This window comes from Homalodisca vitripennis, chromosome 1 (genome assembly GCF_021130785.1).
Source record: "Homalodisca vitripennis isolate AUS2020 chromosome 1, UT_GWSS_2.1, whole genome shotgun sequence".
NCBI lineage: Eukaryota > Metazoa > Arthropoda > Insecta > Hemiptera > Cicadellidae > Homalodisca > Homalodisca vitripennis.
Window position 1 is genome coordinate 43660000 of NC_060207.1, and position 22168 is coordinate 43682167.

Here is a 22168-nt window from a genome sequence, read left to right on the forward strand (position 1 = left end):
AATCACAATCTTTTTAAAGTTATCGAGATAACTACTTTTTGTGCAGCAGCTTGACTTAAAGTTTCAAGCTCAATTAAAGTCAGAGTAAACACTTTACATTTTTATAAATAATTTCTTTCACTGCACTTCCATGTTCCATTACAGTTAAGAATAAACTATTTAAATGTTCTTATTTGAAATGGTAAGTATAACATTATATAGTATAAAGGTAATGGCCACAGCAAAAGAGGGAATACTTCAAATCATATCACAGCTTTCACATTTTTATTTTTACAATTTTAGTTTGTTTAGATTATTTTATACTAAAAAGTTAACTCAATTTTACAAATAAAAAATTATATTTTAAAGAGCTGGTACTTACTGGTTATTTTTATACATAACATAATGTCAGACTTAGATTGTGCATGGAGACATTTAATTAATTTTCAATGGGTTATGATATACATACATGAGTAATAACAATGAATTAAGGTAATTAAATCCTTCACTTTGGTGCTAGACTCTTTGGTTGTGAATGATGAGCATGATTAAGGTGTCTATTGAAGTGAACATGTTAAAGATGTTTCTTTACTGATAAAGGGAGAGACATAGGGCCTTATACAGATGGAAGAATTAAAATGGGCAACATTCATAATAAATTATGGAAATGGCTGAGAGTAGGATAGTTGTCATACCTTAATTCTCAGAGTTCCAAATAATGTTGTGGTGTGACTGGAGTGTTTCATCATTGGAGGGCCAAAAAAGTACATAAATTAGACAACTGACGCGAAGTGAAATGGAATCATAAAAAGAATTTTTGGGTTTGTAATGGAACAGTGTAATATACGAGTACGGTACTTGATAATTTTTTTGAGAATCATAGAGATTTATTATACATATACCTAGAGATGGCGCAAGAATATCTTCATAAGTGACTATTTTGCTGCTAAGGACTGCTAATATGTTATAGTTAAAAACCATCAAGACAAGCTAGCAATGCTTGTTGGGGTGCAAAGAAATCTGTATATTGAGAATGAGAATATTTTTAATTAGACTCTAAAGATTATAAATAGTGTCGAGGAAAAGTACAATATCTGGGATATAAAGTTTTTTTGAAGAAACTTCTCCAGTAAATAGAATGGTTGGTCTAGAAGACATTCATGTGGAGCTGTCTTAATTTCTGTTCCTCTTTTAAACAGTAGGTGTGTGATACCAGGTTTCTAGAGCTTCATTCCCATGTATGAAGGTTTTTGCACATATAGCTTCAGACAATGTTCTGGGCGGTTGTAGAGTGCAGCATTTCTGGTATTGTAGGGGTTCAACACATCAGTGTTCCTTTGGAAACTTTCCCCATCAGCGTACATTATCACTTATTAAATGTAAAGTAAAATAATAGTGAGAATATTCAGAGATTTGAAAGCATCTCTACAATTTTTAAGAGGTTGGAGGCCAGCCAGTGTCCTAATATATTTCTTTTGTGTGATAAATATTTGTTGAAAATTTGTAGCAGAAGTTCTGCCCCAAGCAGGTACATATCGGAGGTGGGATTCGAAAAGGGAGAAGTATGTTATCTTTGCTGTTTCTAGGCTGCTGAAGGAAATTATCTGATTTGTAGCAAAGTGACTAGTGTTGAGTTGGGTTTATAACAAGATCGTTTCCATAGCAGTACTAGAGGGCCATGTTAAGGGCAATATAGGTTGAGATAGCAAGGCTATCTTATTGATTCAGGAACAAAGTAGTATCATTGGCATACATAAGAGGGGTGCAGAAGTTTCTTAGGTGTGAGGGTAGGTCATTGGTAAAAAGGATAGCAATTACTGGCCCTAATACAAACCCTTGAGGCACACTTCATTTCACAGGAAAAAATTTTGACCTGATTGTCTTTGTGACACCATTAGATGAATTTTTAGCTCAACCAGCTGTTTGCAGCCCTTTAAAACCATTCATTAGCTGTTCCTCTGATTCCAAGCAATTCTAATATTTTCAGAATGATGTTGTGGCTGAGACAGTCAAACACTTTGCTTAACTCAACAACTCAACAAACAAGGCAGTGGTCAATTTCCTCTCTTCAATGCAATCTGTCACTAACTCAATTAGATTGATCAATGCTGTGGTAGTTGATTTGCCTTTTGTAAATCCATATTGGTTTTCACTTAGCATGGTCTGCTGAGCACAGTGATCCAGGAGTCTTGGGAGTACAATTCTTTTACACAATTTATAAATTGTTGGAATCAGTGAAATTGGTCTGTAATTGTTTGCATTGTATGTGCACCTACTCTTAAATTTAGGAAAACTTTAGAAACGTTTAGTTTAGAGGAGAACTTTCCTTCTTTGAAGGTTGAAAATGACAACCAATGGTGGGGGGGGGGGGCTAGTTTATTAGCACAGAGTTTGAAGGAGGTTTAATCAATTCCTGCAGAATCTTTGGATTTTAGTTTTTGAATTGTATCTTTAACTTCTATAATGCTAGTCTTGGCTGTTGTATCTGTTATTGTTTCATGTGGTTCAGCAGGTTCCAGTTCTTTTCTACAATATGGCAGATAAATTTAGATGGTAAGCAACTTATTGAGGATTTTGTGATCAGTGTCCATTTATGTCCAGTTTAATGTCCTCTGCAGAGCTCCTGTTTTTGTTATGGACATTGTTAATTAGTTTCCACATGGCTTGTGGTTTGTTGTCAGCTCTATTTATGTAGTCAGCGGAGACCTATTGCCTCAGTAGTTTTAAGTGTTGGTCATAGGATTGTTTGGTGTCTGCTGCGTCCTGTTTGATGTTGGGTTCCCCTATTGTTTCGTACTGGTGTAAACATTAGAAAATTTTCTTTGTCCTCAAAGAGTCTAGGCTTTAGTTTCTTTTTTGGTTTTTTAAGTTTTCTAGGGTAGGCTGCATCTAAAGCTAATATCACTGTTGTTATAAATTTGTTGTAGGCTTCTTCAACAGTTACAGCTAGTTCACCATTTTTCTTGTTTAAATGTGAAAGTAAGAGTTCTCATTCGTTTTCTGGCTTAAAGCTGTAATATGTGCTGCTAAAACTTTCAATTATGTATTTTATTTTGTGCTGTGTGGTTTGATAATCCAGAATGATACACATTTGCAGTTAGTTCTTCACTACGTAAGTTAGTGCAGATTCTGTCAATTGATAAAATGCTGTTGGAGGTTACTCTAGTAGGTGGTAGAACAAACCTCTGAATTTTGTAAGAAGCCAAAGTTTCAATTAATTTAGTTGACCTTCTGTCTTGTTTTAAGATATTGATATCCCCCATAATAAGTAGGTTGTAGTTTGTTATGTTTTTTGTTATTTTGTTCTTGAGAGAGTATCAAGTGTTTCATCTAAGTTCGATGATGGTGATCTGTAGGCATATGATGTAGAGGCAGGTAACTTTTACCAATGCCATTCCAAATAGAAGTTCTTCACAATAGTCCGTGATTGGAATACTAACTGTATATTTATCTAGTGCTTCCTCCACATAGATTGCAATTTCTCCCATTTTGTGACTTTTCCCACAAAAATATGCCTTTTGGATTCAGATTTTCTGTAAAATGTATTAGTCCATTTGATCTGTTTAATAAGTCCTGTATATTTTGTTGGAAAACTGTTAAGTTATGTACTAAGTGTCTGAAAGGTTTGTTTTGCTCCACAAAAGATGCGTAATTTATTATGATGGAGGTTCGATGTTGTTGCCTGGTTCTAAAAAGATGAGATGTTCCTTTCTTAAGTGGAAGGATGCTTTTTGAGGTAGTTGGCTTTGAATTGGTCAATGTTTATAATAGTTACCTAAACAATATAGATACTAATATAGTATCTTTTGTGTCCAGTTAAAGACGAAGACATCAAGAAAGTAAGTAAGTACGTATTGAATAGTTGATATGAAAAAAAAAAAAACAGCATAAACAAATATTTTAGTAGTTTTTATTATAGATATTCTTTTTGATTGTCAGTTCATCATCTTGGGTGAGTAATTCTATATTAAGAAACTACCTATTCATTTGTTTCCATGGAGAAAACATATTTAGATTTCTTTGTCTTCATCATATTTAAAGGAGTTTTGAGAAATTATTTGAGAGAAATATCTTAGACACCACAATCATATCACTGATGAAAAAGTATCAATAAATATGATATTTTTGGAAAATATTTATTTTGTTATGCATATATGATCTCAAAATTAGAACTGGTAATATTTATTTTATGAGTTAAATTTGTATTAAAAAACATTATACACTATCCTTATAATAAACAACACACTTTTAAAAAGTTATATGCAGCTGACAAATTTTGTGTATTTTAAACTATTTATTTACAAATATAATCACATATAACTAAGGTTAAAACCTTAATTTTCTGTGTAAATTTGGGGTAATATCTTAGATTTTTTATATAATGTAGACAATTAGTAGACAAACTAGTCATACAACTAATATGTTGTGATTATCAAGGTAATTTGATAACGTATAATAACTTTTAATTTCCGCCTTTTAAAACAAATGTAGACATGTATGATCGAGCTCCTCGCTTCAAGAAATTGCTCACTGCAACACCTGCAAGAGTAGGTCCTGCAACATATTCTTTGACTGACATTTTTGACAGGAAAACACTAGGTGAGCACTATTCTAAAGTAAAGTTTTTCGAACAGTTAAAAAAATAAGTATTTTAAGTATTTACAACAGAAAATAATACCAGTTAGTATTACAACATAGTAACATCTAGTTGCCACCTTAACTTAATTTTGATCAGATATCTAAGGTTTTCATATCTTGGCGTTTAAACATTTATAATCTTACTCATTCTTAAACTGTCACAATCTTGGATTATTGAAATGAAGGAACCTAATTGATCAAGCCAAACATAGTGGATAACAATCCAGTATATATGAGGGCTATCCAGAAAGTAACAGACTTTTTCAATGGTGTGGCAGTGGCGGGGCTACAGCTGCCATCTTGGTGTCCAGGCTAAAAAGACCAAACTAGCAAATATTTTTAGTAATAAGATTGGCCATACGTATGATGGCATTTTGACACTATTCTTGTACACTTGATGTATTCAAATGAATAAAGATATTTGATTGATTGTCACTCTGGCATTCAGTATGCATTGAACTGTAGTCGCACACGGTCTGTATCTCTTTTTTTTACTTTTCTTACTGTGATTATTTAAAATGTGTGCTGCAATTGAAAATCCAGCCAATTGTGAAGTGAGTTAAGTGATAAGGATTTTATTGTAAAAAAAACCATAAACCAATTGAAATCTATCACCAACTGTGTGAAGTTTATAGAAATAAAATATTGAGTGAAAGCAGAGTAAGGCAGTGGTGTTTTGACTTTAAAAACTTTGACTTTGGCCTCACCAATGTTCTTGACGATAGTTGTAGCGGTCAGCCTAGCCTAGTGACTGAAGATTTGATGTTGAAAATCAATGACTAAATTCGTGAAAATTGCTGTTTCACAATGACTGAACTCCCGGAACATTTCCCGCAAATTTCACAAAGCTTACTTCATAATTACACGAAATTTACTTAATAAAATTGTTGTAGGGATGCTTGGATACCACAAGTTTTTGTACCACCTGGGTTCCAAAAATCCTTACGGAAGATCACAAAAAACAAAGACTTGCTGCATCGTTAACTTTCCTTGATGAATATGACAAAGATGGTAACAAACTTCTCGATCGTATTGTTACTGGTGATGAAACATGGATAAAGCTTTTCAATTGTGAAACAAAAATGCAGTCTATGGAATGGGAGCACACACATTCTCCACAAAAACCAAGAAAATGCCTCCAATCTCTGTCAGCCAGAAAGATTATTGCAACTGTTTATGGGATGCTAAGGGTGTGATTCTGATTGATTTCCTTGAATGAGGATCAACAATCAATGCAGAGAGGTACTGTGAAACATTGCAGAAGCTACGGCAAGCGATAGAAAATAAGTGTAGGGGTAAATTGAGCTCAAAAATGTTGTTTTTCCACTGCAATGCACGTCCCCATACAGCCAATCGTATACAAAAAAGTCTTGGATGATTTCGATCTGGAAGTGTTTGATCATCCACCTTAGAGCCCAGATCTAGCACCAAGGGACTATCACCTCTTTCTAGCGATGAAGACGTGGATCGCAACGCAGCACTTTGATAGTGACGCTGAACTTCACACTGGTGTTAATCAGGGGTTAAGATCTCAGGCGGCCGATTTCTACAAAGTTAGAATCAGAACACTTGTGTCACGTTATAATAAATGTCTCAATTTGAACAGGGATATGTTGAAAAATAGCCTAAGAGTGTAGGTTTTAAATGTATAAAATAAAATGTTCTTATTTCAGTTTGTTAATTTTTTATTTCAAAATGTATGTTACTTTCTGGATACTCATAGGATGAGTACTTTATAAACAAAGTATTCACTCTGGTGTGTTACACTGAGAATATTGTGGTGTCATTGACAATGGGGACTCCTTAATGAATTGAGAAAGCTCAATGGGAATATATAAGAACAAAGAAATGTGTTATGTTTTTAAGTAAAAGTAAGATTTAAAAAACACATATTTTAATATCTTGAAAATGAGTATTGTGGTAGACAAATAACACAGATTATTCTATATAAATACATTTAATTGTTATGAAATAAATTTATAATTGGACAATTTGTGTTATTTGTACCACAAAAACTAGCCTACCATTATTAACATTATTTATTAAAATTCACCTGCATCCACTTTTGGAAATTTTCCAGGTAGTACAGCTCCTTTTAATTCAACTCAAATACGAACATCTGCTTTTGAAAATAAGAATGCAGGAAAGTTCCCAAGCCCAAACAAATATAAAATATGCTTCCGAAAGAACAGAATTGTTGTGAGTATGCCTACTCGATAGTATATCCAAACAGACTTAGAAAAACATCAGGTGAGACATTTAAAAATATTACATTTAAAATACAAGTTATAATTTCACTTTTTTAATTAACATTTTGCTTTTTGGTTAAATTATGCAGCAGAAATATATTTTCAGAAGTATACATGACTTAGTGGTATGTCAGAGCACTAAAAGATGATTATTCATGAGGATAAGAGTGAAGCTTTTTACTATTATAGATGATAAAAAAATAATGTTATATTATTATTTCAGACAACAAAATTGAAGTTATAAGGCTAACATCTATAAAAATATTTTAATGTTTAAATAGAAAATTTTATATTTTATCAAGCATTTACTATAATAAGTATTTTAAGATGTAAAACAGTTTTCAGTTTTCATAATGTTCATGTATTTTTACATATTGGTAGCACAAAAAGGTACAGAGGCTAATCTGGAATAAAAGGTAAGAGCTTTTTGCTTTTCTTAAGTTCTGAGGGTGCAATTAGGGAGGTTCGCTTATCTCATGGAGTACCAAAATCAGAAAAATAACTATCTATATGGGAAAATCTTGAAAAAAAATTATCTTTCTGCTAATAGATTTGTCTCATTTGCCTTTTTTGATTTTGTATTTATTTAATGTAACTTACATACAGTATGGTAATTTCTTATAATTATGTCTTTGATATATTTTATAAATAGAGTGAATAATGTGTTTTTAAAGAATGTGTTAAATCAGTAGGAAAGCACAGTGCCCTTAAGGAGAGGAAGAAAGAGAAGAAGGGATCAAAGTTCATTACCCACCCACTTATTCCCATGGCCACTATGTCCTTGCTAGGATTAGTCCCTTCATCTTCTAATTCTCTATCCTTTCTCATACTTCTTAACGTCTGATTTGGGTTTGTTCACAATATTAATTTTATTGTGCCTTGTGGTCTTCTTCCTTCACGTTTTCATAGACCTATTTCCTTCAAAAGTGAGCCGTGCCCTCTTCTCAATACATTTTCAATACATCTTATTCTATTTGTCCTTAGATGTGCTGTTACATCATTATCTCTGCATGGTCTCAAAGTCCTATGGTAATAAGTAGTTTAAAAACCACAAAATAATAAAATACATTTTTGATAGTATTTAGATAAAAGTATAGCTGTTTGGTCACTGTAGTAAGCTTTAAATTTAATTCCAGGGTGGCACAACTATACAAAACAGATCAGCCAGGTTTAAGCCTAAATCCAACCTTTCTACCTGTGGCCCATACCCTGCAAAACATCTATGCAGATTACCTGGGAAGGTAAATTTTAGAAAATAAGTATTCTCAATAGTTTTTTTTTACCTATTGTACTTATCTATTTAGCATTAACTAACACCACTAAAATACATATTTGAAATGTACGTTTTATAGGTACACACTGGCGTCCCACCTCGTAACACTGTTACCAAGGTGTCCAGTATACCAGAAAAAGGTGCTCAGGGTTATGAAGTGACAAGTCAGGGACTACACAAAGTGTATCATCCACCAGAAAACCGCCCAATAGGTCCAGCTGAGTACTATAATCCTGAGGTTAGCAGTACATTTAATGTTGAAACTCTTTGTTGGGATACTCATATATTTTATGCTTTGTGCTTGGATATTTTCTACATTAATATTGTAAGATTATGTTTATGTCTATAATTTGTTAAATGTTATGTGTATATCATATTTACAACAAAAGTAGATAGATTATTGAATAGTGAGCATTTGGTTGTTAATATTGTATTTTATTGTTAAATAGAAGAACAGTTATATTGACATATATTTTAAATTCTTTTATAGACTATTTTAAAGTGATTGTAAAGAAACAACAAAATATTTTTGTTCTTGACGTTAATACATTTATAAAATGTAATATCAAGCAGTATAAACAGTGTAAATCAAGAGAATTTATCACTAAAGAGATCATATCTAATCCTGTCAATGTTAAAATGTCTTCTCTTGGTCAAATTATAGGAATATAAATGTTACTTCTATTGCATCAAACTTTATGACAGTTTAATACTTTCAGGCAGTTGAATGACAATTGAAATGTTTTATATTTGATCAATAAGTTTAACTGTCCAGAACAGTTGTGCAACATACAAAGTTTTATATTTTAAACTTTAATATTATTTTGTGAGAATTTCCTAATATAAATACTTTTATACATACCGTACACACACACACACACACACACACACACACACACACACACACACACACACACACACACACACACACACACACACACACACACACACACACATATATATATATATATATATATACATTAAACTGTATAAATGGCAATAGCCTTATTTAATTTCAATAAAGATTGAATCACAAAAAGTACTTGCTCCGCCGGGAGTCGAAGCCGGATCTCTCACTTGCCGGGTGAATATGCTACCATTACACCACAGAGCACTTACTTTTTCCGATTCAATTATTTTGTATTTGGCCGTATCTGTCACATATGCGTTTAAATAAGCAAACTAACATATGATCGGAAGACCAAATACCTGTCAAACGACTTTTATTTACATTAAACTGTATAAATGGCAATAGCCTTATTTAATTTCAATAAAGATTGAATCACAAAAAGTACTTGCTCCGCCGAGAGTCGAACCCGGATCTCTCACTTGCCGGGTGAATGTGCTACTATTACACCACAGAGCGCTTACTTTTTCCGATTCAATTATTTTGTATTTGGCCGTATCTGTCACATATTATGCATTTAAATAAGCAAACTAACATATGATCGGAAGACCAAATACCTGTCAAACGACTTTTATTTACATTAAACTGTATAAATGGCAATAGCCAGCCTTATTTAATTTCAATAAATATTGAAATTTGTTTGACAGTACGAATTTTATATATATATATATATATATATATATATATATATATATATATATTATATATATATATATATATATATATATATATATATATACACTATGGTTTCTTTGTGTATTTAACTGTGTTACTAATTCATGTTCATGTAAAGCTAATATAATTATTTTAGATGAAGATTAGAATAACGATCAACTATTGAGTTTTAAAATTTGATAACATTTTCCAGAGACGTATCTTTGGGAGAATGATGAATCTCCTGATATTCTGTATTACCTTACGTATATTTTAAGTCAGATGCAACTGGGTATGCCCCAGAATTTCTCCCTCTGACCATAATTTAAAGTCTAACAAGTGAAGTTAGTCTTTTCTTATGGGTTTTCTTCAAATCTAGAACTATTTTAAATAATGATTATCATTTAGTTATACTTGTAGGGTCACCATAACTACACAACTCTACAGTACAAGGGCAACTTCTGGTCACTGCGGACTGCACAGCGTTTCCGCTATAATCAGGATGAAGGGCCGGGGCCTGCAGACTACTTTGTAGATCATGCTGTTGTGTCTCCTTGGCAGCAGTATCAGCAACAACTGCAGTCTGAGATCAGAGCACAAGCCCCACTACTGCGTGCTAATGATTTGTTACAGCAGAAACTTTGCAGGGAGGTCAGTTTATCTATCTGTGAAAACAGAATTTACTACAATACTATAACTTTTAAATAACTAAGTATTTTAGCAAGTCTTTTCTCTGAAAAAATGTTACATATGGGAACCCACTCAACTCGAGTAACTGAGATTGCAGTTTTGATTTTTCAGTGTGAAGTGTTTTTAAGTAAAGTTATAAGGTAAATAGCAAATAAAGTGAGCTTATCTTGTCAATACGTAAGGTTGAATTGACGAAAATAATAAATGTTTTAAAAATATCTTAAGTGAAAGTGAAAGGCCTATCATTAATGAGGGATAAGAATATTTCAACAGCAAATGGAATATAAGTTCTATTTACTTACCGTATTTGGATTTGTGGTCATTTCCCAATTTCAAATATGAAATAGATATGAACAGTTATTTATAAGAACCTGATTTCATGTGCACAGTGGACACCTCTAATGTCCAGATCACGGCTCCATTTACGTATCGTATCTAAGATCGCGTCAAGAATATTTGGATTCTTATGTAGTTCATCATACCTTATCTTTTATAGTGTTAACATAATATGTAACTTTAAAAAATTAAATTGTCTTTGGAGAAAGTAGAAACAAAAACTGTATTACTACAATAATAATTATTGAGTATATCATAACTTTCTAACCCATTTGTTGTTCTAATATACTTATTTTATTATAGTAGTAGTGTTGTTATGTTATTGGAAGACTACTGACATGTTCATCAAAGTTCTGGTGGAACAAATGATACAACTTAACCTATTTTTTAACATCCTTATTTTTATACATAACTGAAGAATAATTAGATATTGCCCATTTTCACCCTCAGCTTGTCTATGGAACACTCATTATTGCCACTTGACTACTTGAATAACAATACCACATCAGCAATAATGATCAACAGCACTTTTAATAGTGCTCTATGGTTTATTACTCAATGTATCTAGATAATGCTCAAAACCTGGGTGGGATGTGAATATACAGCTTTGTTAAAACCAATACACACAAAAAATGTGTACATGTATCTTAATATTATAAAAACTGGATCTGACAAGCCATGTGTTAACTGAGTGTATTAGTAAAGAACATGTGACTAGTCTAAGAGTCGAGAGCGAATTTGTGCTGTAATAACTGTACAACCTGAGTTTTCTTAAATCAATAGAGAAATTTTTCCTAAGAAAGAAATTGATTGTGTAGCTTTCTTCAAGATTTAAATGGGTGGGTATGAAAAGGGTTAAAAACATGACATGACGATTTCTTTTTTCAGATAATATTTTCCTAGCTTGATACACTTACAATCAACTATCAGACAATTATGAAAGTTACCACTTTACAGGACTATACATGGTTAGTTCATGCTGATTTAACCCTTATTTATGTATCTTAAGGGTGATCTTAAGCGTGTCAAGCTAAGAAAAATATGATTTGAGAAAAGATTGTTGAAAAAATATTTTAAAATCTTTAGATACCTCAATCAAAATTAGTGTAGTTGATGACCGATTTCTTTCTTAGATTTCTCTATCAAAGAAGAACCAGGTTGTGAATTCATGTAATGCAAATTGTGTCTCATCTCGTGGATTAACATGTTTGGAAGTACAGTAGGTAAATTCTATGTATGTAGTGATGACATGTCATAGACACAAACAAGAAATACTACAGCATTGTTATTATAACATTTAGATGTTTTTTATTTGAAAGTTAATTATGAAGTTGTAAACAGCTTGAAGAACGAAGTCTAATCTTAAATAATGTCTGTGGATCAAAGTATTTGAATTCAATAAATCTTTTTCTACTGAAAAATAATATTTTTGGTAGAAGTGATGAGAGGACACAACTTTAAGATATTGAACTGAAGATACGAAGACAACATTAAAGTTATTTTCAGGGACTACCTGGACCTGCCTCATACTCTCCTTCAGACCCAAACAGCAAGAAATGTGAATGTGGAAAATCAGGCACTTTTGGTACATCCGAAGTAAGTAATAGCTGTTTTTTCATCAAGTCAGTAGTGTTTATTTATTGGTAGAAATAATTAAGTTTAATTTATAAAAATGAGTACTTATATTGAAATCCTGTTTCAACCAAGCCATAAGAACAACTGAAACAAAGTGTGTTGACAACTTCATTGCTGGTCTATACTGAGTGATGATAACTATTCTCATAAGACATGAATGTTAGAAGGTCATAGTATCCTGTTATAAGTTGTTAACAGAGTTTGTTTTAGTCTGATTTTGAATTAATTTTCATTAAAATGAATCACTTCTTATTTAGCTTCACTAGTGAAGTCCAAAAACTATGTACTGTATGTGTAAGTATTTAATGTTTTGTATCAAAATATGATAAGTTATTTTTTATGTAACTGTGTGAAGTAGGTAACATAAATAGGGTTTGTAAGAATATGACTGTGTCATCCTTCTTGAGGATCAATATAGTCTAGTATTTCTCTTTAGAAGACTTGGGTATTTTTGTAGAACATTAGCTCATTAAGAGATTAGAATCTTTAAAAAACCAGTTAACCCATTTCTCAGATACATAATGAAACTCGTCATGAAATTAGGTATATTTATAATTTTTTTATCCATGGAAAAGATAAAATTTGAACTAGTGAACTCATAAACTTCTTAAAGATTATTTTTGATCTGTACTTATTAACATCTGTAATAATGTTAAATAGTAGAAAAAATATTTATTTGATTTTTTTATGTTAGGTTTCAGATTATTTTGTGACTCAAAGAAATGTAATAATTTTTATTCTTCTGAAACGAAAATTTTTGGTGGAAATGGAAAATTAATTAGCTTAAAGTTTTAATATTCCTAATGCCTTCCTAATGTTTCCTAAAATCTGGAACTGTTGTGAAGTGGACACTGAAATCTGTGTCCTACACTCACCTGACAAGATCCAAATAGATTGAAACAGTTTGGGTGTCTTAGTATAAATTATTTTTGATGTAAACAACAGATACTATGGCTACGACTTTAAGATTGGGGGAGCATGACAAACTACTACTGTTCACAATGGTTAAATCATTGATCAGTGAAATAAGTGAGACTTGACAAAGTGGTAGTCCTTAAATAACCCAGAATACACAACACAATTAGCGTGGAGCATGAGTCCTCCACAATGAGTCAAGAATAATTTCACTAATGCATTCTCTGACTAAGCTCCAAACCCAACTGTAAGAATAAATGTCTGTGTACGCACTACAGAGATTATCGAATTCTACATAACTAGATCAACTTTATCAATAACTGGACTCTTTATTCTTGTAAATCATCATTTTTTTAAAAATTTACTTTGAAATCAAATTTTAGTATTTTCAACTACAAAAGTAATAGTATAATTAGTTTATTGCTCATGGTGATACGTTTTAGCGTCAAAACCTCTATCAAAAGAGTAATGGCCCAGGACCTGCGGATTACACAGATCCCAGAACTGTAAGGAACAAGGTTGTATCCTTAAGTCAAACTCCTTCTAAGGATGTCACCCGGTTCCCTGCGTCAAACAGCATGTCACTGCCAGGTAAACGTGCTGTACTATTATACAACAAATCAAGATTAGTTTTAAAATGTAACAATTTATTGTAAATAGCTCTCCTGCCAAATTTAATCAGGCTAAGTTTAATAAACGATTTATGTAAACTGAAAACAGAGTTATTTATCTCACAAATATATAACAAAAAATGAATATTAATTGTAACCCTAGTTAATCAATGCTATTACGTCTAGTCTATAATGTGAAAGTTATAGACACATTTTAAAATACCACTCTCTTCAATACAAAAATATTTTTCTTATTGGGTTCATTTCAAAATAATTATTATATTGCAGATTAAAATAATCATACACACTATTATTTGAAAACAATATGTAGATGTAACATAAACACCACAAACTAGATGTAAATTTAAATGCATAACATGTGCTAATCTAACAATACTATTTTTTCTTCAAAATAAAATTGCTAAAATATTTTTGGTTACACATTACTAATAAACATAACTAAACCTCCAATGTTTTACCTTCTTCAATAAACGTATGGTGTGTACATCTAGACTTAAAAAAAATTAATCATACTTGATAAATATGTTACAGTATATATTTAATTATATTTCTATGTTCATACCTTTAATGAACTTAATTCATTACATAACTTATATTCATATACAATTTTCATGAAACTAAAAATGTTAAAAATATAATAAACAAATGCTCTAGTTAAACTATTCATGGTAATTGATTTAATTTGTGTATAGATATTTATTAATCAAAATTGAAATACAGGGCCAGCAGACTACATGCCAAAAACCACCATGCAAGATGACATGCAGAAGAGGACCCACTCAAAATATTCCAAGTGGAATGCTCCTTTTGACAGCAGTGCACATCGGAATACTTCTCTCTCGCGAAGCAGGGTAGTTGCTTCATCCCTGGTCCAGACATCTATTTCCCTCAGGTGGTTAAATAACTTGCAACTTTGTGTGATAAATGGAGTCGAATGTACAAACATCTGTTTACATAAATGGCTAGAGAACAAACAATAGTGTTGTAACCTATTATTAACTATAAAAACAACTCTACATAATATAATCTAGATAAAATCAATTAAAGAGTGGTTTTTGCAGCTTTGGAAACAATTAAAATACCTTCTATGAATTCAAAGGACAGGATGTGGACAAAAACTTCAAGAAATGGTTGATTGTATTCAATCAAACAAAACAGTTTTTTCTTGTATCATCACTTTGGTCTACTTTGCCATAATGTAAATAAAGAAATTTCATATAAAAATGTGATGAATGACATGAAATAACTATTTCCTTTATCATATGGTGGCCATCTCTAGGAATACAACCGAATCAGAATTAATCTGTAATAAATTTCCTAACTAGATTCTTAAACACAAATATTAAACAAGTAGTGAGTAGTTACTAGGAGCCCAACCAGATTTAATTGGATATGATTTTATTTCTATAGACTTATATTCATATATATCGTAACCAAAATATGTAATTCATGATTTTTAAATTATTACTACTCTAGTATTTCTTCTGGAAAGTATGATGATTTGATACATGAGCAAATCTATGAGTTGTGTTCAAAAAGTATGCAACCTTAATCTGAAAAAATATTGTTTGCTTATCAACAGGTTTAAACAATGGATGTTCTTCAAAATTGTCCCCTTGAGACCCTGAGTACTATTCCAGTGCCCTTAAGGTTTGAAAGCCTCTCTTTGAATGGACTAAAGTTGAGTTGTCTCATTATGCATTATATTATTGTCCTGGTCTCAAATCAGGACCCTTTAAGGAAGGGAACAACCAGAAATAACATGGAGAAAATCAGGGCCATTCTGTATACATGTTCCGAGCAATTTTAAGACACAACTACATTAGGTTTCCTGACAAGTTCTTAGAAACAAATTTTGCAGCAACTCTACTCACAGCAAATCATCTGTTAAAGCAAATAAACTGAAATACAATTTTTAGCAGATTTATGGACAGCATGGATTCTCCACTGCTAAAACATGAATCTGATCGATAAATCTTATTTGACTTTTGTTGTCCTCCAGCACGAGGTTTTGTCCACTGAAGAGTGGCCACCTTTATATCTATTGTATTACTTCTTCATCTGTGTCATGCTAAAACTGTTTTCCCCAAAGTTTCAAAAGGCCTGTTGAATTTATTAAATGAATGAATGAATGATTGAATAATGTTATACAAGTAATCTAAAAACTTGAAATAAATAAATGTTGTAAGTAAATAGGTTTCAACTTGGAAATCACCACTTTGAAATTTCCAAATCTGACATAATATTGCAATTTCACATGTTTCCCCATGGTTCACAAAACAAAAATGAGCATTAAGTACATATATATATACGCATTTTAGTTGACTACATTTACTGTATATGCCAGCGTGTCCATCACATTGCATCATAAAAAATAAAGCCAGAAACTTTTTGAACATACTTAGTTTTATATATAGGTATAATATCAATAATTTGGTTTAAAAAATAGATACTGTGCATTAAATGTACAACATGATTTAATACTAAATGTATGTAAAAGTATAGTCTAGTATTATCAGAGTATATTATAACTTTCTCAAATGGTTTTAAATAGTTGATGGTCCTATAAATTGATTAATTGATTTTAAGTAATGTTAATTTATTCTTTATGTATTTTTAGAGGCTTATTAGTAAGGCTTATTGTAACGCAAAGTCCCATCTTTGAACATAATTAGTGAGAGACGAGTGTTTAGACCTAACTTCCGTGGAAGGTAAATTTTAATCTACTTTAGTATTAGTCAGTTCTTTATTTTACTGTTGTAAAAAGAAAACATATTTCTTACTGTCAACTACTTGATATATATATAAGACTCAGTAGAACTTAAACAATTAAAAATTGAGTAAAACTGAGTTTTGTCTATTTAGATACAAAGAAAAGGAGATGAAAACCAGAGCTCTATGTTCACTAGTACAACTTCTAGCCATTCTCCTAAAATAATACAGGTAATTACAAACTGTAAAAATTATAAATAATATAATAAGTTAGTTTTGGTAAATTAATTTATTCTAGGATATTCTCTAAAATAACTCTAACTTAAATATAAAATTATTTAACTAAATTATAATTTAATTCAATATAGATTTATAACCCTAAAATCAATATGGTCACTTAACTGTATTAATGGTTTACAGACTTCTCCTGGGCCAGCAGTTTATTCAACAAGTGAGCCATACAAGATCACAACAGCACAGAAAAGCCACTTACACAATACACAATCTTCCTTTTTATCTTCTTCTCACAGACTCGAACCTTTAAAAATGTCATGCAGTCCAGGTGAAGTTAATTTTACAAATACCCTAAGAGTGTAGTTACGTGCTCCGAACATTTTAATTCAAAAGATAACTATCCCTTTTCACTTATAATGTCTAATTATGATCACTTCTTTTTTTTAAACAGTAAATTAAGCTAAATTTCAAATACGATTACCTAAACGAAACCAGTAAAAAAACTCATGTCTTAAAATGTACTGTTATACTGTGATGCAAAATTATATGGCTTGTTGTTCATTGAAAATATTTTTAGAGTAGCAGCATTTAGACAAAAACAATATTATTTTAACTTGTTAAAAATGTCAATGTAGGTCAGTAAACATTTGTATTGGCACTTTTGATAAACACTACGTTTAACTATCTCAGATTGGTTGTACCATCTGTATAATTTCAGATCTTAATTTTAAAATATACTTGCACAAAAGAAACCATATCCTAGTTTCAATTCCTTAAAGTTCTAAGGCATATTGTTTAAGTATACTAATACATTTAAGTTACTTTTGAGTTATGAATATTTTTCAAAGTTTCAATGTCAGAAATATAAGCCAATGAATATATGCTCGTATTACCACTTTCAAAATATTTTTTAGATCCCAAAATCACATTAACTGTTATCTTTACAATAAATATTGGATTGAATATAAATTACGATATTACCATTAAAGTCGGTTTTCAGTATATATTATGTTAGGAGTATAATTTTATTACAATTGACATGTTTTGTTGTAAATTTTACACAAAAATAAACAGAGAGATTGATTAATAAATAAAAATTACTACTGTTTACTGTCACATGGTAAGGTCGAAATATAATTCTTTCTCTATCAGTTTAGCATACTACTTATAATACACCAATTTGGAAAGCTATTACGTTATTAGGTACCGTAGTATAATATTATTATTAAAACTTCTTTAACACAGCATAGCTCAAATGAATGATTTCTAGTCATGTTCTTACCACAGTAAAATACGGATTTCTTGGAGTAGCATACATATATTCATGCATAATTATAACTTATTTTATGTTTCTTTTTATTTAATCATTGTTGATGCAATATTATGCTATTGAATTTTACAGTGAACTTTTAACGATAACAAATTATCCATTAATAATGTAAATAAATAAATAGATTTTTCCATTAGGTTTTTTCTCCCATTCTTGCTTATTGAGAGTGTTGGCAATAATTCTTGTAATAATATTAAAGTGTACCAAATACTGAAGATAATTAATTGTTGTCTTTTGAATGTTTTAAATACAAATAAAAGTTATTCCCCGTATGTATCTTGAACATTTCCATTATAATCCGGCTTAGTATTAAAATTAATTTTTGATGTTTATTGATCACCTATTACAAGGCACTTAACAGTCTGTGAGATGATCTAGGGGAGACCTGAGCACAAACAAACCTTATCTTTCTTCTATATTAATATGATTTTCTTTTTATTGCTTAATGACATCTGATTATTGCTTGTAACTCTAAAGTTATTTTTTAAAGACCATGTTATTTAAGAGACTAAAACAGAAATAAAAGTTATGTTGTTACAGAAATAAAAAGAAGTTTCAAATTTATTATAAGCTTGAACTGTATAAACTTATCTTGCAAGAGTTATAGATACCAAAATAACTGTACTCATTTAAAAACTTAAACTGCAAGCTAGAAATTTAACCATATTCATGTTTTAGTTTTTTTACATTAGCTAAATTCATAATTTTAACAATGAAGTATATTAGAATGGATAATACAACCTCGGTCATTTGCCATCATTATATGAAATGTATAATACTCCGTTTTGATAATTTTAATGTACCCTCTTCCTTAAGAAGTGTAAGAAGTTTAATATGTACAGATTAATGAAAACTAGTGTGTGGCAACGACTGCCCCTAAAAAAATTACAAATTATTATACCTGTAAACAGCTTGAAGTTCATACAGGAGCAAATGAATCCAGGCATTGTCATTGCACATAAGTCACTATCACAAACACACGCCACACCCGCACAACGTTAGTGGATCATTAACAACACAATCAATGTTTGCATTTCCTGTGGTATCGTTTCATGACATATGAAACAATCAGACAAGAAGGTGATAGTCGGAAGGGGGAAGGATAAAACCAGCTGTCTCCAGCCCCATGTTTTGGTCTTAGTCCTCAATGTCATGACCCCTTCTGACCATCACCTTCCTGTCTCATAGTGATGCACTATCGTTTGTGCAGGTGTGACTTGTGTTTATACTCGTAACTTATGTGTAGTGACAAGTCTGAGTTCATTTTCTCCTATCTGGAGTTCAAGCTGTTGTCGGGTATGATGGTTTATTTTTTTAACCATTTTCCATTGCCACACGTAAGTTTCAAGTACTTTTTTTGTGGATTAAATGTCTTTTAACACCTGATGAAGTGGGTGGATTTCGAAATTCTCGAAATTTAGTGTTATATATTTTGTAATATATTACAATGACAAACGTCCAAAATCCTATCATCTTTTCAAACCATCCATCGTCAATAACCAAGTATTTATTATCTTTACTTAATATGGGTATTGTATTTTTGAACTACTTTTGAGTTTCAGAATAAATAAATAAAATGAGGTTGAATATAGATATAATCAATACTAATATAATTTTTATATTTCATTCAGCTTCTACCACTTACGATCTTCCTTCAACCCTGAGTAAGAAAGGATATTCCATCGGTGTGGTCCACCCACCTCGGGTGAGAGATGTTACCCCGGGTCCACCACATTATACAGTCAGTTATATTCATTCACTATTAAAATAGCCTACTATATAAAGTTGAGGAGGATCTATGTAGATTTATTGGTGGTATTGAATGATACATTTTATGATTTGAAACAGTTACGTACGTAGTTCAACAAGTATTTATTCTATCATGATTAGTTAATTTTGCTACTTCTCTTCACAATAATTTTAACTAAGAAAATTAAAAGTTAGTTAAAATGTAGGTGGATTTTGTTCTATATTTATGGTAGCTTTACTGTACTTTTTTTATATGTATGCTACCATAGTTAATTAGATCAACATTATCCATATTTTACTTATTTTGGTTTGACTGTTATTAGACGTGTTTTTGTATAAAGAAATATTAAATTAATCTTATAGTAGGCCTACATCACTAAAACATAAAACAACAAAATGGAGGTTGTATTTATTTACATAATGGTTAATTGAAAGACTTTGTTACAGTACAGAATTAGAAAAGGCAGTAATATGTTTAGAAGATTAAGTTCTAACAACATTTTATCACTATCCTTATAGTAATTTTATTTTACTACAGGTACACTCCAAGTATGCTAAATCTTCAGTATTCGACACGCACAACGTGACTTTGAAACCACCAGAAAATAACATTCCAAATTTGCTGAAAGTAAATATGACAAAAATCCTGAGAAGTTTTGTCACAAAGGGATAATGAAATATAGTTATTTAATTAAAATTGTATAAAAATATATAATAAAGAATATAAGAAAAATAAACGATGTAAAAATATTTATTTCTTCGTAATACAAGTGATCATTAAATTTTCATAACAATAGGTTAGATTAACTAGAGATTAGTTAAATTAAGAGTATAAGACTGGGATCTTGAATTGTTTAAAGAGAAGCTGATTTTGATTTTACAGTCTGCATTTACTTCTTAAAATAAGGATGAATAAATGGTGCAGTTGGCATATGTAAAATCAAGGGGGCATAGAAATAAAACACTATATCATTAGAGATGAGGGAAAAGTATACATGGTACACAGCACAGGATTTTTGGGAATGTATCAGAATACCTGTTTTAAGTTATTTAAAGTTCATTTGTAAAAAAAGTTCATACGTTTATATATGGTACACGTTATTTAAATATTTCTGTTTAACAATTTATTTTTCCTATGCCCATTGAACATTGGCTTGAATTTTCATAACAAACCAAAAACAAAGAGGAGTTTGACCAGTGTGGGAAATAATATTCTTATAGTGCTAACAATTTGGCAGCTATAATTGCTTACCTGACATATATACTTAATATATATCAATATATATATATATATATATATATATATATATATATATATATATATATATATATATATATATATATATATGTATGTATATAGTATGTATATAAAAAGTATCTACCTTTACTGTAATAATATTCTTTTAAACATATTTATAAAATCACATGTCAGATAGTTACTAATATGGTCAAGTAAAAATAACATATGGTCATCAAATGATTTGATTTAGGTTTAAAAGTTTTTTATTTTAGAAAGCTCGGGGGTTAAAAACTAATCTTTGAAAATGTAACTATTTTAAGTATTGACGTAAAATAATTAGGTGAAATATTGAATAAAATAGATTTTTATCTCAGTCTAAATTGAGAATTTGAGACAGAAAAATCCAAATGACAGACCGTAAAGATTATAATTTGAATTAAGAGGAAATTATATCAAATATATATGATCAAGAAGGTAGCCAGGAAAAAATCTGGGAGAGGAGTCAAACGACTGATATGTTCCTGAAGTGGACAGAGATAAGGCCCCATTTTGTTCCTTAAAAAGTTCTTGATCTGTTTCTTTTTTGAGAATGATCTTTCAGCAGTATATGTCAGTAATACTGAGTTATTTAAACAATAATAATCGTTTATTAAAACAGTAATAGAAGAAATTAAAAATGTGGGGGTCCAGATCCCTTGGACCCCCTCACTGGCTACATCCTTGGCTATGATAGGGCTACTGGATCTTTATATGCCACAATAAACTAGGGTGTCTGGTAATATCTTGTACGAGTATATACCAATTCGGAAATTAACGGCTGATTGATTTATATTATTTTTTTTTTTATTTAATGCTAAATCAATATTCAATACTTTGTCATCCAGTAAACTGTGCTAAATAATATGAAAATGTTTCTTTTTATAAAATATGTAGGAGATATGACTGTGAATTTAAGGTGGTTTATTCTGTTTTTGATCACAATAATTCTTTTATGA

At 30.7% G+C, this 22168-nt stretch overlaps 1 protein-coding gene across 2 annotated transcripts; it reads left to right on the forward strand.

Moving 5' to 3' along the window:
- The first annotated feature begins 27 nt into the window (after window positions 1-27).
- LOC124360461 (sperm-tail PG-rich repeat-containing protein 2-like) lies at window positions 28-20660 on the forward strand. Of its 2 annotated transcripts, XM_046814117.1 has the most exons (12): window positions 4271-4578; window positions 6698-6816; window positions 8003-8107; window positions 8219-8377; window positions 10121-10351; window positions 12233-12322; window positions 13720-13867; window positions 14629-14800; window positions 16774-16851; window positions 17041-17182; window positions 19816-19925; window positions 20472-20660. In XM_046814117.1, the coding sequence occupies exons 1-9, from the start codon at window positions 4473-4475 to the stop codon at window positions 16844-16846; spliced, it is 1203 nt and encodes a 400-aa protein (XP_046670073.1). In that variant the 5' UTR covers window positions 4271-4472; the 3' UTR covers window positions 16847-16851; window positions 17041-17182; window positions 19816-19925; window positions 20472-20660. The 2 variants fall into 2 exon arrangements, with proteins under 2 accessions (XP_046670082.1, XP_046670073.1); XM_046814126.1 differs by lacking the exons at window positions 4271-4578; window positions 6698-6816 and adding an exon at window positions 28-181.
- The last annotated feature ends 1508 nt before the right edge of the window (window positions 20661-22168 follow it).